Source organism: Pyrus communis, chromosome 16 (genome assembly GCF_963583255.1).
Source record: "Pyrus communis chromosome 16, drPyrComm1.1, whole genome shotgun sequence".
NCBI classification, from domain to species: Eukaryota; Viridiplantae; Streptophyta; class Magnoliopsida; order Rosales; family Rosaceae; genus Pyrus; species Pyrus communis.
In genome coordinates this window covers 8,646,972-8,660,221 of record NC_084818.1, presented here as the reverse complement: position 1 = coordinate 8,660,221, position 13,250 = coordinate 8,646,972, and the positions used below count along the sequence as shown (strand labels likewise).

The 13,250-nt window shown below is 34.3% G+C and overlaps 1 protein-coding gene across 1 annotated transcript; it reads left to right on the top strand.

Moving 5' to 3' along the window:
• Nucleotides 1-94: 94 nt before the first annotated feature.
• LOC137720639 (probable LRR receptor-like serine/threonine-protein kinase At3g47570) lies at nucleotides 95-3,471 on the top strand. The gene is made up of 2 exons (XM_068459729.1): nucleotides 95-2,802; nucleotides 2,901-3,471. Exons 1-2 carry the CDS (start codon nucleotides 114-116, stop codon nucleotides 3,299-3,301), a joined length of 3,090 nt encoding a protein of 1,029 aa, XP_068315830.1. The 5' UTR covers nucleotides 95-113; the 3' UTR covers nucleotides 3,302-3,471.
• The last annotated feature ends 9,779 nt before the right edge of the window (nucleotides 3,472-13,250 follow it).

Sequence of the window (13,250 nt, the reverse complement as noted above, 5' to 3'; positions counted from 1 at the left end):
GGTGAATCACCTCCCTATATTTATGTCACAAGAATTCTTATAAATTGGGTTCTGCTCAAGCTGCTAGACAACCGCAGCTCACCCAAAACAAGGTTTCACACAAAACTGATACCATGGGGAATTACAAGATCATTTCACCACTTCTCTTCTTCTCATATCTGTGCATGCATGCCTTTGTTCTTAACTCATGTCTTAGTTTGGCCTTCGCCGGATCAAACGAGACAGATAAACTGGCCTTGCTTGAATTCAAGGCTAGGATAACTATGGACCCTTTTGGAGTCATGAGTTCGTGGAACGAAACCATCCACTTTTGCCAATGGCACGGTGTTACCTGCGGTCACCGTCACACGAGGGTCACAACGTTGATGCTGAGGTCTTTGAAGCTTGGAGGCTCCATATCGCCACATGTTGGAAATTTGAGTTTCCTCAGAGTGTTTAATCTCTCAAACAACAGCTTCAGCCATGAAATTCCTCCAGAAATTGGTCGTCTGCGTAGGCTGCAATTTTTGGCATTGCTGAATAATTCGCTGAGTGGGGAAATTCCCGCTAATTTATCAGGTTGCTCTGAACTCAACACCATATATATTGGCGGCAATTTGTTAGAAGGTAGTATCCCTAAGGAGCTTGGCACCTTGTCAAAGCTAGAACATTTCAAGAGTCATCTTAACCATCTTACAGGAATCATCCCTTACTCTTTTAGCAACATATCATCTCTTGAATCGTTTAGTGCAAGTTTTAATAATTTAGATGGCATAATTCCAGATATCTTTGGTCGACTGACCAATTTTTATTTTCTTGCATTGGATTCAAATAACTTGTCTGGTACGATCCCTCCCTCAATTTTCAATGTCTCTTCTCTTGAACTTTTTGCTGTGGGATATAATTACAACCTCCAAGGCACTTTTCCTTCAAACTTGGGCAATTCCTGTCCAAGACTCCGAATTTTTGCCATCGAGCGTAACCAGTTTAGTGGAACTATACCTGTTTCAATATCTAATGCCTCAAATCTGGTTACGCTACAAGTGGGCGGAAACCAACTGCATGGAGAAGTCCCCTCTTTGAAAAATTTACACAATCTTTGGCGGTTTATTATTTATTCAAACCATCTTGGAAGTGGGGGAATTGGTGATGATTTGAGCTTTCTTTGCGATCTGACTAATGCCACCGGTTTACAATACTTGACAATTACTGCAAACAACGTTGGGGGTACGCTGCCTCAGTGCTTAGCCAACCTGTCTTCTTCACTTGTATCTTTCTTTGTACCCGATAATAGTATATTTGGTAGTATCCCAAAAGGGATGGAAAATTTGCATAACCTGGAAAAAATAGCGCTGTCTGGCAACCAGTTTTCAGGTCTCATCCCCCCTGAAATAGGAAGGCTTTCCAAATTATATGTAGTATATATGGAAACCAACTCTCTCACTGGGAACGTTCCATCATCTTTTGGAAATTTAAGCCGATTAACTGATCTGCATCTCGAGGATAACAACCTTCAGGGCACCATCCCTTCAACTTTAGCCGAGTGCCCCTATTTGATGAACTTAACACTTGGTGGTAACAATTTCACTGGTATCATATCCCCAGAATTAGTTCGTCTGCCTTCTTCATATGTTCATTTGGATTTATCTCGAAATCATTTGACTGGCTTTCTTCCCATGGAAGTCGGACAATTGATAAATCTAGAGCATTTTGATGTTTCTGGAAACCTGTTGTCTGGTGAAATTCCTCCGAGTCTTGGAAGTTGTATAGTCATACAGTATCTTGACTTGCAAGAAAACTTCTTCCAAGGGACAATTCCATTAGATTTGAGCTCACTAAGAGGTATTGAAACCTTATCTCTCGCTCGCAACAACTTGTCAGGGACAATTCCGAAATTCTTGGAGAATTTTACATTTCTGCAATCCTTGAATCTGTCTTATAACAATTTAGAGGGCATGGTACCAATGGAAGGAGTTTTTCGGAATGCAACTGCCACATCAGTCCAAGGGAATACGAAACTCTGCGGAGGCATACCACAGTTCCAATTGCCAAAATGCGATTTTCGACATTCCAACAAAAGGGGGTTGAGCCTAACCTTGAAATTGGTAATCTCTCTCCTTTCTGGAGCGTTTTTTTCATTTGCCGTTTTGTACCTTTGTTGCTTCCGGAGTAAAAAAAAGGAGGATCCTTCGAGTGATTCTGAAAAATTTCCTATGGTGTCTTACCACAGTCTCCTTAAAGCTACTGATGGATTCTCTTCTGCCAATTTGATTGGTATGGGAAGTTTTGGGTCAGTTTATAAAGGATTACTTGATCAAGTTGAAACAACAATTGCTATCAAGGTACTGAACCTCGCTCGACACGGAGCTTCCAAAAGTTTCATTGCTGAGTGTGAGGCTTTGAAAAATATTAGACACCGTAACCTTGTAAAGGTACTTTCTGCATGCTCCGGATTCGACTATCGTGGTTCTGATTTCAAGGCCTTAGTTTACGAGTTCATGGTGAATGGGAGCTTAGAGGAATGGTTGCATCCAGCTCAGACAAGTATCGATACGAATCAGAGGCCAAGGAGCTTAACTTTTTCGCAGAGGTTGAACATTGCGATAGATGTTGCAATGGCATTGGATTATCTCCATCATCACTGTCACATGCCAATTGTTCATTGTGACCTCAAACCCAGCAATGTTCTTCTCGACAATGATATGATTGGACATGTGGGTGACTTTGGGTTGGCGAGATTCCTTCCAAGAACTCTTGAAGATGGTTTTGGTAATCAGTCAAGCTCCATCGGAGTTAAAGGAACAATCGGTTATACTCCTCCAGGTAAAAAATGTATTCACTTTCTTTTCACTTTTTCAGTATTCATTTATAATTTAGATTTTTTTTTACGTATTAAAATAAAAACATTTGTACAAATGTAGAGTATGGCATGGGGCATGAAGTGTGGCGACAAGGTGACGTGTATAGTTACGGCATCCTCCGGCTAGAAATGTTTACGGGAAGAAGGCCAACCGGTGGCATGTTTCAAGGATCTTCAAATCTTCACAACTATGTCAAGGCAGCTCTGCCTGAGCAGGTGTTAGATATTGTGGATCCGGTTCTTATTCAAGAAAAAGGGGAAGGGGAGATGAGTGCAAACCAGCATGTAACTGAGGCTAGCACAAGGATTCGCATGAAATTTGAAGAGAGCTTGATTTCAATCTTAGGAGTTGGTGTTGCATGCTCTGTAGACATGCCTGGGGAAAGGTCGGACATCACTGATGCTATGGCTGAGATGTGTCGGATCAGAAACAAACTTCGAGCAGATAAAATATTGGATTAGAATAAGCATACTGTTAAATATTAGAATGTACGTAAAATCTTGTTTCCTTATGTGGAAGTTGAAGTTCTCAGATTTGCTTGATCAATAAAAACAGTATAGTTGATAACTTCTCTGACAGACTTCAGTCCATTTACTATTTCGTACCGTTGAGTTATACTTAGATGCATTTGGCATAGGGTGAATTCAAGCTCGTACTTCTTGTAGTATATATTATCAGAATCTAGAACGAGTATCAGATTCGCATGTCAAGATTTCGTAATTTGTATCTTATCGATTTCATTTTTAAAAGGAAAACTTGTATGTTCTAGAGCAAATCCATTTGGTCTTGACTCCTGCAAGGTCTTTTTTATCTATGAAATATCAGAGCATCAGGATTAGATTCAAAGGATAGGGGAAACCCATAAGGGTATTTTGTTCTAGAGCAAACCCATTCGGTCTTTTTTATGTTCCTTTGCCTTGTAGTTTATTACTTCCGCAGTTGAAACTAGAACTTGATACAAAACTAATAGTGTGCATTTCGTAGATTTTATCCCGAACAGGACGGTGAAAGCTGAAACAGAGTTTTTATGCCAAAACAAATTCATTTGTATAGACTTAATTGTTGTGATTAATTGTGGGTCATGTGTTGACAACAACAATTGAAGACCATGTGTTTGTTTTCGGTTTTGGCGTGGAAGTCTTCGTTCAAGGATTGCACGCTATAGACTACGTACAGCAAAGAGTTTGAATTTGGCGTGTGAACTAAAGACCAATTGGTCTTAGTTGTTGGTGTCAGTTTAATGGGTTCCTGTTGCATGCATTTAACTAGATGCAAATATTTGTGCATTTGGTAAGCATCCGAAGGGGAACACAGAGGAGAGAAAATCACAGAGAAAAGAGTGGCATCTTGGGGTTGGGTGAGCTCTTGTGAAATACTGTGAGATGGTGTACGAGGGTTTCGTTTGATTTATGTTCATTTAACTCAAGTGTATCATGTACTTGTTACTATTCTCTTAGTAAAGAGCAATATCTCTCTGGGGACGTAGGCAGGATTTTGCCGAAACTTGTAAATTTTCGGTGTCTTTATTTCTTGTTTATTTTATTATGTTCAACTATGGTTTGTATTCTAGTGATGTTGTAATTTGAAATCTCGGTTCCACATATGTTTTACCAAAGAAAGCAATTGGTGTCAAGAAAACAGTAGAACTTGACTGTTGATAAGTAACAATAATCAACCCGCCTAATCCACCATCAATAGTATTCTTAAGCAGAATATTTACTATAGCAAATGCAAGGTTAATGACCAGCATGACAAAAATAGACTTCCATTTTCCCCAGCAATTCATCGTAATTATATAGAAGTATTTTGTTTCAAAGCATAATGCAGTAAGTTATTAGACTCGTTCTGTGCTTATATATATTTATAGGTGAACCAACCAGCTTCCTTCCCACATAATGGGGTGGCTATGAATGGTTAAAATTCTTGGCATCATTTCCACAGGTTGATGCAATCAACATGCAATTTTTTTCCACAACTTTGTCATAAAAGTTAAGCAAAGAATCAATTAAAAGCTTCTTCCCCTATTAGTGCATCACTATCTATGACCTCAGATAAATATCAATTCCACATTTCATTTTATTTATATTTCTTTTATAAATAAGAGTATTGTTCTTGAACACCTTTTAACTTTGTGACATTATTTTGTAATATAAATATTACAATCAAAACCGTTCATTATCTTTTTCATCTAAGAAGATCATTTACAAAAAAATTCACTTGATTTGAAAGCCTTTCAATAATCCATAAGAATCAAACAGATTGATGCTTTATTATGATTATATTACAAATTTTTATTTTTGGGAACCTCGACAGTACGAGAAAATTTTTATGATAACGAAAAAACAAGTTACACCTAATTATGATAACATAAATTTTACCCCTCATAAAACAAAGACAATAAAAAAGAACACACGAAAAAGAATGGAGACATAAACCTTACATTTCTTAAAACAAAAACAAGAATGATACAAATAAAAACAAAGTAATATGAGCCGTCGGTAGACAAGAATTATGTCATGTTAAAATTGAAGAAGACAAATCCATATTAACAAAATTATCCACGACAATATTTTCTCTACGTTAATACGATTTTCTGATGTAACCTTATCATTAAAAAAAGTATAGCTTTTTACGTATAAAAAGCAAAAGCATTGACCATTCTCTTGGTTCTTGCCACTGTACCTTTTTCTTTTCTTTTGAATAATTTATGGGACATTAATGTGGACGAAACAATACTGCATCAATGAGCATCTTTCCGAAAAGCACTGGTGGCTGATATGAATACACTAGCTACCATTTCTTCGAAGTAGTATCTAATACTTCCACGTGAAGAATGCAATATTATACTATTGCATTGTTTTGAAGAACAATATGTCACATTTTTACAAAAAAAAAAAAAAAAAAAAAAAGAACAATATGTCATATCTTAGAAAAAAAAAAATATAAACCAATATATATATATATATATATATATATATATATAAAGCTAATGGTTTCTTTTTTTGGTCGAAGAAAGCTAATGGTTATTGCTGGCTAGGTGGATGGACTGCCCATTTATTTTGTTATTTAACTCATAAAACAATGCTGCTGACGTGCCAAACGCATGCCTGAAATGGTAATATACATATACATACATACATATACATATATAGACACACACACACACATACATATATATATATATACACACACACACACATACATATATACATATACACACACACACACACATACATATATATATATACATACATACATACATACATACATACATACATATACATACATACATATATATATACATATATATATACATACATATATATACATACATACATATATATACATACATACATATATACATACATACATATATACATACATACATATATATATATGTATGTATGTATATATATGTATGTATGTATATATGTATGTATGTATATATATATATGGTTAGTAATATTCCAGAATCCATCTGATATGTGTGTGACAGTATAGAGCAGCAGTGCACTCAGAGGCCTTTCGTTGCATCAAATTATGATCATATGCAGACTCAAACTAGCCACTATGTGAAAGTATAAGGGCAGTTACGGGAACGAATCACTCGCTTCGTACCGAATCTCTCTTTTTCGCTTTTTAGTTTTTGTTTTTTGCTTATGTTTGTTTTAGTTCTCTTACCATAACAACAAACTATCGAACTCATATTCTTCAAAATATATTTTTTCATGCAAAATCTATTATCGTACAGATTTAAACACTTGTAATCAACGATTCCAAATCTATAAATGAAACAGAAAAGGGTACGATCAGTACTTAGCTGCCGATTGTCCACCAAAACTGTAGCTAGAATGTTAGCAACAGTTTCAAGAAAGAATCGCTAGGTTCGTACCGAACCCCTCTTTTCAATTTTTTCTTTTTAGCTTTTTAGTTTTTAGTTTTTGCTTTTTGCTTATATTTGTTTTAGTTCTCTTACCATAACAACAGACTATTGAACTCATATTCTTCAAAATATATTTTTTCATAAAAAATATATCATCGTACATATTTAAACACTTGTAATCAACGATTCCAACTAAATAAATGAAACAGAAAAGGATACGATCAGTACCTAACTACCGATTGTCCACCAGAACTGTCGCTAGCGTGTTTGCAACAGTTTCAAGAATGAATCGCTAGCTTCGTACCGAACCCCTCTTTTCGATTTTTTCTTTTTAGCTTTTTAGTTTTTGTTGTTTGCTTATGTTTGTTTTAGTTCTTTTACCATAACAATAAACTATCGAACTCATATTCTTCAAAATATATTATTTCATGCAAAAACAATTATCGTACATATTTAAACACTTGTAATCAACGATTCCAAATAAATAAATGAAACAGAAAAGGGTACGATCAGTACTTAGCTACCGATTGTCCACCAGAACTATCGCTAGAATGTTAGCAACAGTTACGGGAACGAATCACTCGCTTCGTACCGAACCCCTCTTTTTCGCTTTTTGGTTTTTGTTTTTTGCTTATGTTTGTTTTAGTTCTCTTACCATAACAACAAACTACCGAACTCATATTCTTCAAAATATATTTTTTCATGCAAAATCTATTATCGTACATATTTAAACACTTGTAATCAACGATCCCAAATAAATAAATGAAACAGAAAAGGGTGCGATCAGTACTTAGCTGCCGATTGTCCACCAAAACTGTCGCTAGAATGTTAGCAACAGTTTCGAGAAAGAATCGCTAGGTTCGTACCGAACCCTTCTTTTCAATTTTTTCTTTTTAGCTTTTTAGTTTTTGTTTTTTGCTTATATTTGTTTTGGTTCTCTTACCATAACAACAGACTATCGAACTCATATTCTTCAAAATATATTTTTTCATACAAAATCTATCATCGTACATATTTAAACACTTGTAATCAACGATTCCAAATAAATAAATGAAACAGAAAGGGATACGATCAGTACCTAACTACCGATTGTCAACCAGAACTGTCGCTAGTGTGTTAGCAACGGCGTCAAGAATAAATCGCTAGCCTCGTACCGAACCCTTCTTTTCGATTTTTTCTTTGTAGCTTTTTGGTTTTTGTTTTTTGCTTATGTTTGTTTTAGTTCTTTTACCATAACAATAAACTATCGAACTCATATTCTTCAAAATATATTTTTTCAACCAAAATCAATTATCGTACATATTTAAACACTTGTAATCAACGATTCCAAATAAATAAACGAAACAGAAAAGGGTACGATCAGTACTTAGCTGCCGATTGTCCACCAAAACTGTCGCTAGAATGTTAGCAACAATTTCGAGAAAGAATCGCTAGGTTCGCACCGAACCCCACTTTTCAATTTTTTCTTTTTAGCTTTTTATTTTTGTTTTTTGCTTATATTTGTTTTGGTTCTCTTACCATAACAACAGACTATGGAACTCATATTCTTCAAAATATATTTTTTCATACAAAATCTATCATCGTACATATTTAAACACTTGTAATCAACGATTCCAAATAAATAAATGAAACAGAAAAGGGTATGATCAGTACTTAGCTGCCGATTGTCCACCAAAACTGTCCCTAGAATGTTAGCAACAGTTTCGAGAAAGAACCGCTAGGTTCGTACCGAACCCCTCTTTTCAATTTTTTCTTTTTAGCTTTTTAGTTTTTGTTTTTTGCTTATGTTTGTTTTAGTTCTCTTACCATAACAACAGACTATCGAACTCATATTCTTCAAAACATATTTTTTCATACAAAATCTATCATTGTACATATTTAAACACTTGTAATCAACGATTCCAAATAAATAAATGAAACAGAAAGGGATACGATCAGTACCTAACCACTGATTGTCCACCAGAGCTGTCGTTAGTGTGTTAGCAACGGCGTCAAGAATAAATCGCTAGCCTCGTACCGAACCCCTCTTTCCGATTTTTTCTTTGTAGCTTTTTAGTTTTTGTTTTTTGCTTATGTTTGTTTCAGTTCTTTTACCATAACAATAAACTATCGAACTCATATTCTTCAAAATATATTTTTTCAACCAAAATCAATTATCGTACATATTTAAACACTTGTAATCAACGATTCCAAATAAATAAACGAAACAGAAAAGGGTACGATCAGTACTTAGCTGCCGATCGTCCACCAAAACTGTCGCTAGAATGTTAGCAACAGTTTCGAGAAAGAATCGCTAGGTTCGCAACGAACCCCTCTTTTCAATTTTTTCTTTTTAGCTTTTTAGTTTTTGTTTTTTGCTTATATTTGTTTTGGTTCTCTTACCATAACAACAGACTATCGAACTCATATTCTTCAAAATATATTTTTTCATACAAAATCTATCATCGTACATATTTAAACACTTGTAATCAACGATTCCAAATAAATAAATGAAACAGAAAAGGGTACGATGAGTACCTAACTACCGATTGTCCACAAGAACAGTCGGTAGCGTGTTAGCAACGGATTCCTGAACGAATCGCTAGCTTCGTACCGAACCCCTCTTTGCGATTTTTTCTTTTTAGCTTTTTAGTTTTTATTTTTTGCTTATGTTTGTTTTAGTTCTCTTACCATAACAACAGACTATCGAACTCATATTCTTCAAAACATATTTTTTCATACAAAATCTATCATCGTACATATTTAAACACTTGTAATCAACGATTCCAAATAAATAAATGAAACAGAAAGGGATACGATCAGTAACTAACTACCGATTGTCCACATGAACAGTCGGTAACGTGTTAGCAACGGATTCATGAACGAATCGCTAGTTCGTACCGAACCCGTCTTTTCGATTTTTTCTTTGTAGCTTTTTAGTTTTTGTTTTTTGCTTATGTTTGTTTTAGTTCTTTTACCATAACAATAAACTATCGAACTCATATTCTTCAAAATATATTTTTTCATGCAAAAAACAAACTATCGAACTATCGAACTCATTTTCGCTTATTGGTTTTGGTTTAGTTCTTTTACCATAACAACAAACTATCGAACTCATATTCTTCAAAATATATTTTTTCATGCAAAATCTATCATCGTACAGATTTAAACAGTTGTAATCAACGATTCCAAATCAATAAATGAAACAGAAAATGGTACGATCAGTACTTAGCTGCCGATTGTCCACCAAAACTGTCGCTAGCGTGTTAGCAACAGTTTCAAGAATGAATCGCTAGCTTCGTACTGAACCCTTCTTTTCGATTTTTTCTTTTTAGCTTTTTAGTTTTTGTTTTTTGCTTATGTTTGTTTTAGTTTTTTTACCATAACAACAAACTATCGAACTCATATTCTTCAAAATATATTTTTTCATGCAAAATGTATCATCGTACAGATTTAAACACTTGTAATCAACGATTCCAAATCAATAAATGAAACAGAAAATGGTACGATCAGTACTTAGCTGCCGATTGTCCACCAAAACTATCGCTAGCGTGTTAGCAACAGTTTCAAGAATGAATCGCTAGCTTCGTACTGAACCCCTCTTTTCGATTTTTTCTTTTTAGCTTTTTAGTTTTTGTTTTTTGCTTATGTTTGTTTTAGTTCTTTTACCATAACAACAAACTATCAAACTCATATTCTTTAAAATATATTTTTCCATACAAAATCTATCATTGTACATATTTAGACACTTGTAATCAACGATTCCAAATAAATAAATGAAACAGAAAGGGATACGATCAGTACCTAACTACCGATTGTCCACCACAACAGTCGCTAGCGTGTGAGCAACGGTTCCAAGAATGAATCGCTAGTTTCCTACCGAACCCTTCTTTTCGATTTTTTCTTTGTAGCTTTTTAGTTTTTGTTTTTTGCTTATGTTTGTTTTAGTTCTTTTACCATAACAATAAACTATCGAACTCATATTATTCAAAATATATATTTCCATGCAAAATCAATTATCGTACATATTTAAACACTTGTAATCAACGATTCCAAATCAATAAATGAAACAGAAAACGGTACGATCTGTACATAGGTGCGGATTGTCCACCAAAACTGTCGCTAGAATGTTACCAACAGTTTCGAGAAAGAATCGCTAGGTTCGTACCGAACCCCTCTTTTCAATTTTTTCTTTTGAGCTTTTTAGTTTCTGTTTTTTGCTTATATTTGTTTTGGTTCTCTTACCATAACAACAGACTATCGAACTCATATTCTTCAAAACATATTTTTCCATACAAAATCTATCATCGTACATATTTAAACGCTTGTAATCTAGGATTCCAAATAAATAAATGAAACAGAAAGGGATACGATCAGTAACTAACTACCGATTGTCCACCATAACAGTCGGTAGTGTGGTAGCAACGGTTTTAACAATGAATCGCTAGCTTCGTACCGAACCCCTCTTTTCTATTTTTTCTTTGTAGCTTTTTAGTTTTTGTCTTTTGCTTATGTTTGTTTTAGTTCTTTTCCCATAACAATAAACTATCGAACTCATATTATTCAAAATATATATTTTCATGCAAAATCAATTATCGTACATATTTAAACACTTGTAATCAACGATTCCAAATAAATAAATGAAACCGAAGGGGATACGATCAGTACCTAACTACCGATTGTCCACCAGAACAGTCGCTAGCGTGTTCGCAACTTTTTCAAGATCGAATCGCTAGCTTCGTACCGAACCTTTCTTTTCAATTTTTTCTTTGTAGCTTTTTAGTTTTTGTTTTTTGCTTATGTTTGTTTTAGTTCTCTTACCATAACAACAAACTATCGAACTCATATTCTTCAAAATATATTTTTTATAAAAAATCTATCATCGTACATATTTAAACACTTGTAATCAACGATGCCAAATAAATAAACGAAACAGAAAAGGATACGATCAGTACCTAACTACCGATTGTCCAAAAGAACTGTCGCTAGCGTGTTAGCAACGGATTCAAAAAAAAATCGCTAGATTCTTACCGAACCCCTCTTTTCGATTTTTTCTTTGTAGCTTTTTAGTTTTTGTTTTTTGCTTATGTTTGTTTTAGTTCTTTTACCATAACAATAAACTATCGAACTCATATTCTTCAAAATATATTTTTTCATGCAAAATCTATTATCGTACATATTTAAACACTTGTAATCAACGATTCCAATTCAATAAATGAAACAGACAAGGGTACGATCAGTACTTAGTTGCCGATTGTCCACCAAAACTGTCGCTAGAATGTTAGCAACAGTTTCGAGAAAGAATCGCTAAATTCGTACCGAACCCCTCTTTTCAAATTTTTCTTTTTGGCTTTTTAGTTTTTGTTTTTTGCTTATATTTGTTTTGGTTCTCTTACCATAACAACAGACTATCGAACTCATATTCTTCAAAATATATTTTTTCATACAAAATCTATCATCGTACATATTTAAACACTTGTAATCAACGATTCCAAATAAATAAATGAAACAGAAAGGGACACGATCAGTACCTAACTACCGATTGTTCACCAGAACAGTCGCTAGCGTGTTAGCAACGGTTTCAAGAATGGATCGCTAGCTTCGTACCGAACCCCTCCTTTCGATTTTTTCTTTGTAGCTTTTTAGTTTTTGTTTTTTGCTTATGTTTGTTTTAGTTCTTTTACCATAACAATAAACTATCGAACTCATATTCTTCAAAATATAGTTTTTCATGCAAAATCTATCATCGTACAGATTTAAAGACTTGTAATCAACGATTCCAAATCAATAAATGAAACAGAAAATGGTACGATCAGTACTTAGCGGCCGATTGCCCACCAAAACCGTCGCTAGAATGTTAGCAACGGTTTCAAGATGTTAGCGGCCGAACCCCTCTTTTCAAGTTTTTCTTTTTAGATTTTTAGTTTCTGTTTTTTGCTTATATTTGTTTAGGTTCTCTTACCATAACAACAGACTATCGAACTCATATTCTTCAAAACATATTTTTTCATACAAAATCTATCATCGTACATATTTAAACACATGTAATCAACGATTCCAAATAAATAAATGAAACAGTAAGGGATACGATCAGTACCTAACTACCGATTGTCCACCAGAACAGTCGCTAGCGTGTTAGCAAAGGTTTCAAGAATGAATCGCTACCTTCGTACCGAACCCCTCTTTTCGATTTTTTCTTTGTAGCTTTTTAGTTTTTGTTTTTTGCTTATGTTTGTTTTAGTTCTTTTTCCAAAACAATAAACTATCGAACTCATATTATTCAAAATATATATTTTCAGGCAAAATCAATTATCGTACATATTTAAACACTTGTAATCAAGGATTCCAAATCAATAAATGAAACAGAAAAGGGTACAATCAGTACTTAGCTGCGGATTGTCCACCAAAACTGTCGCTAGAATGTTAGCAACGATTTCGAGAAAGAATCGCTAGGTTCGTACCGAACCCCTCTTTTCAATTTTTTCTTTTTAGCTTTTTGGTTTCTATTTTTTGCTTATATTTGTTTTCATTCTCTTACCATAACAACA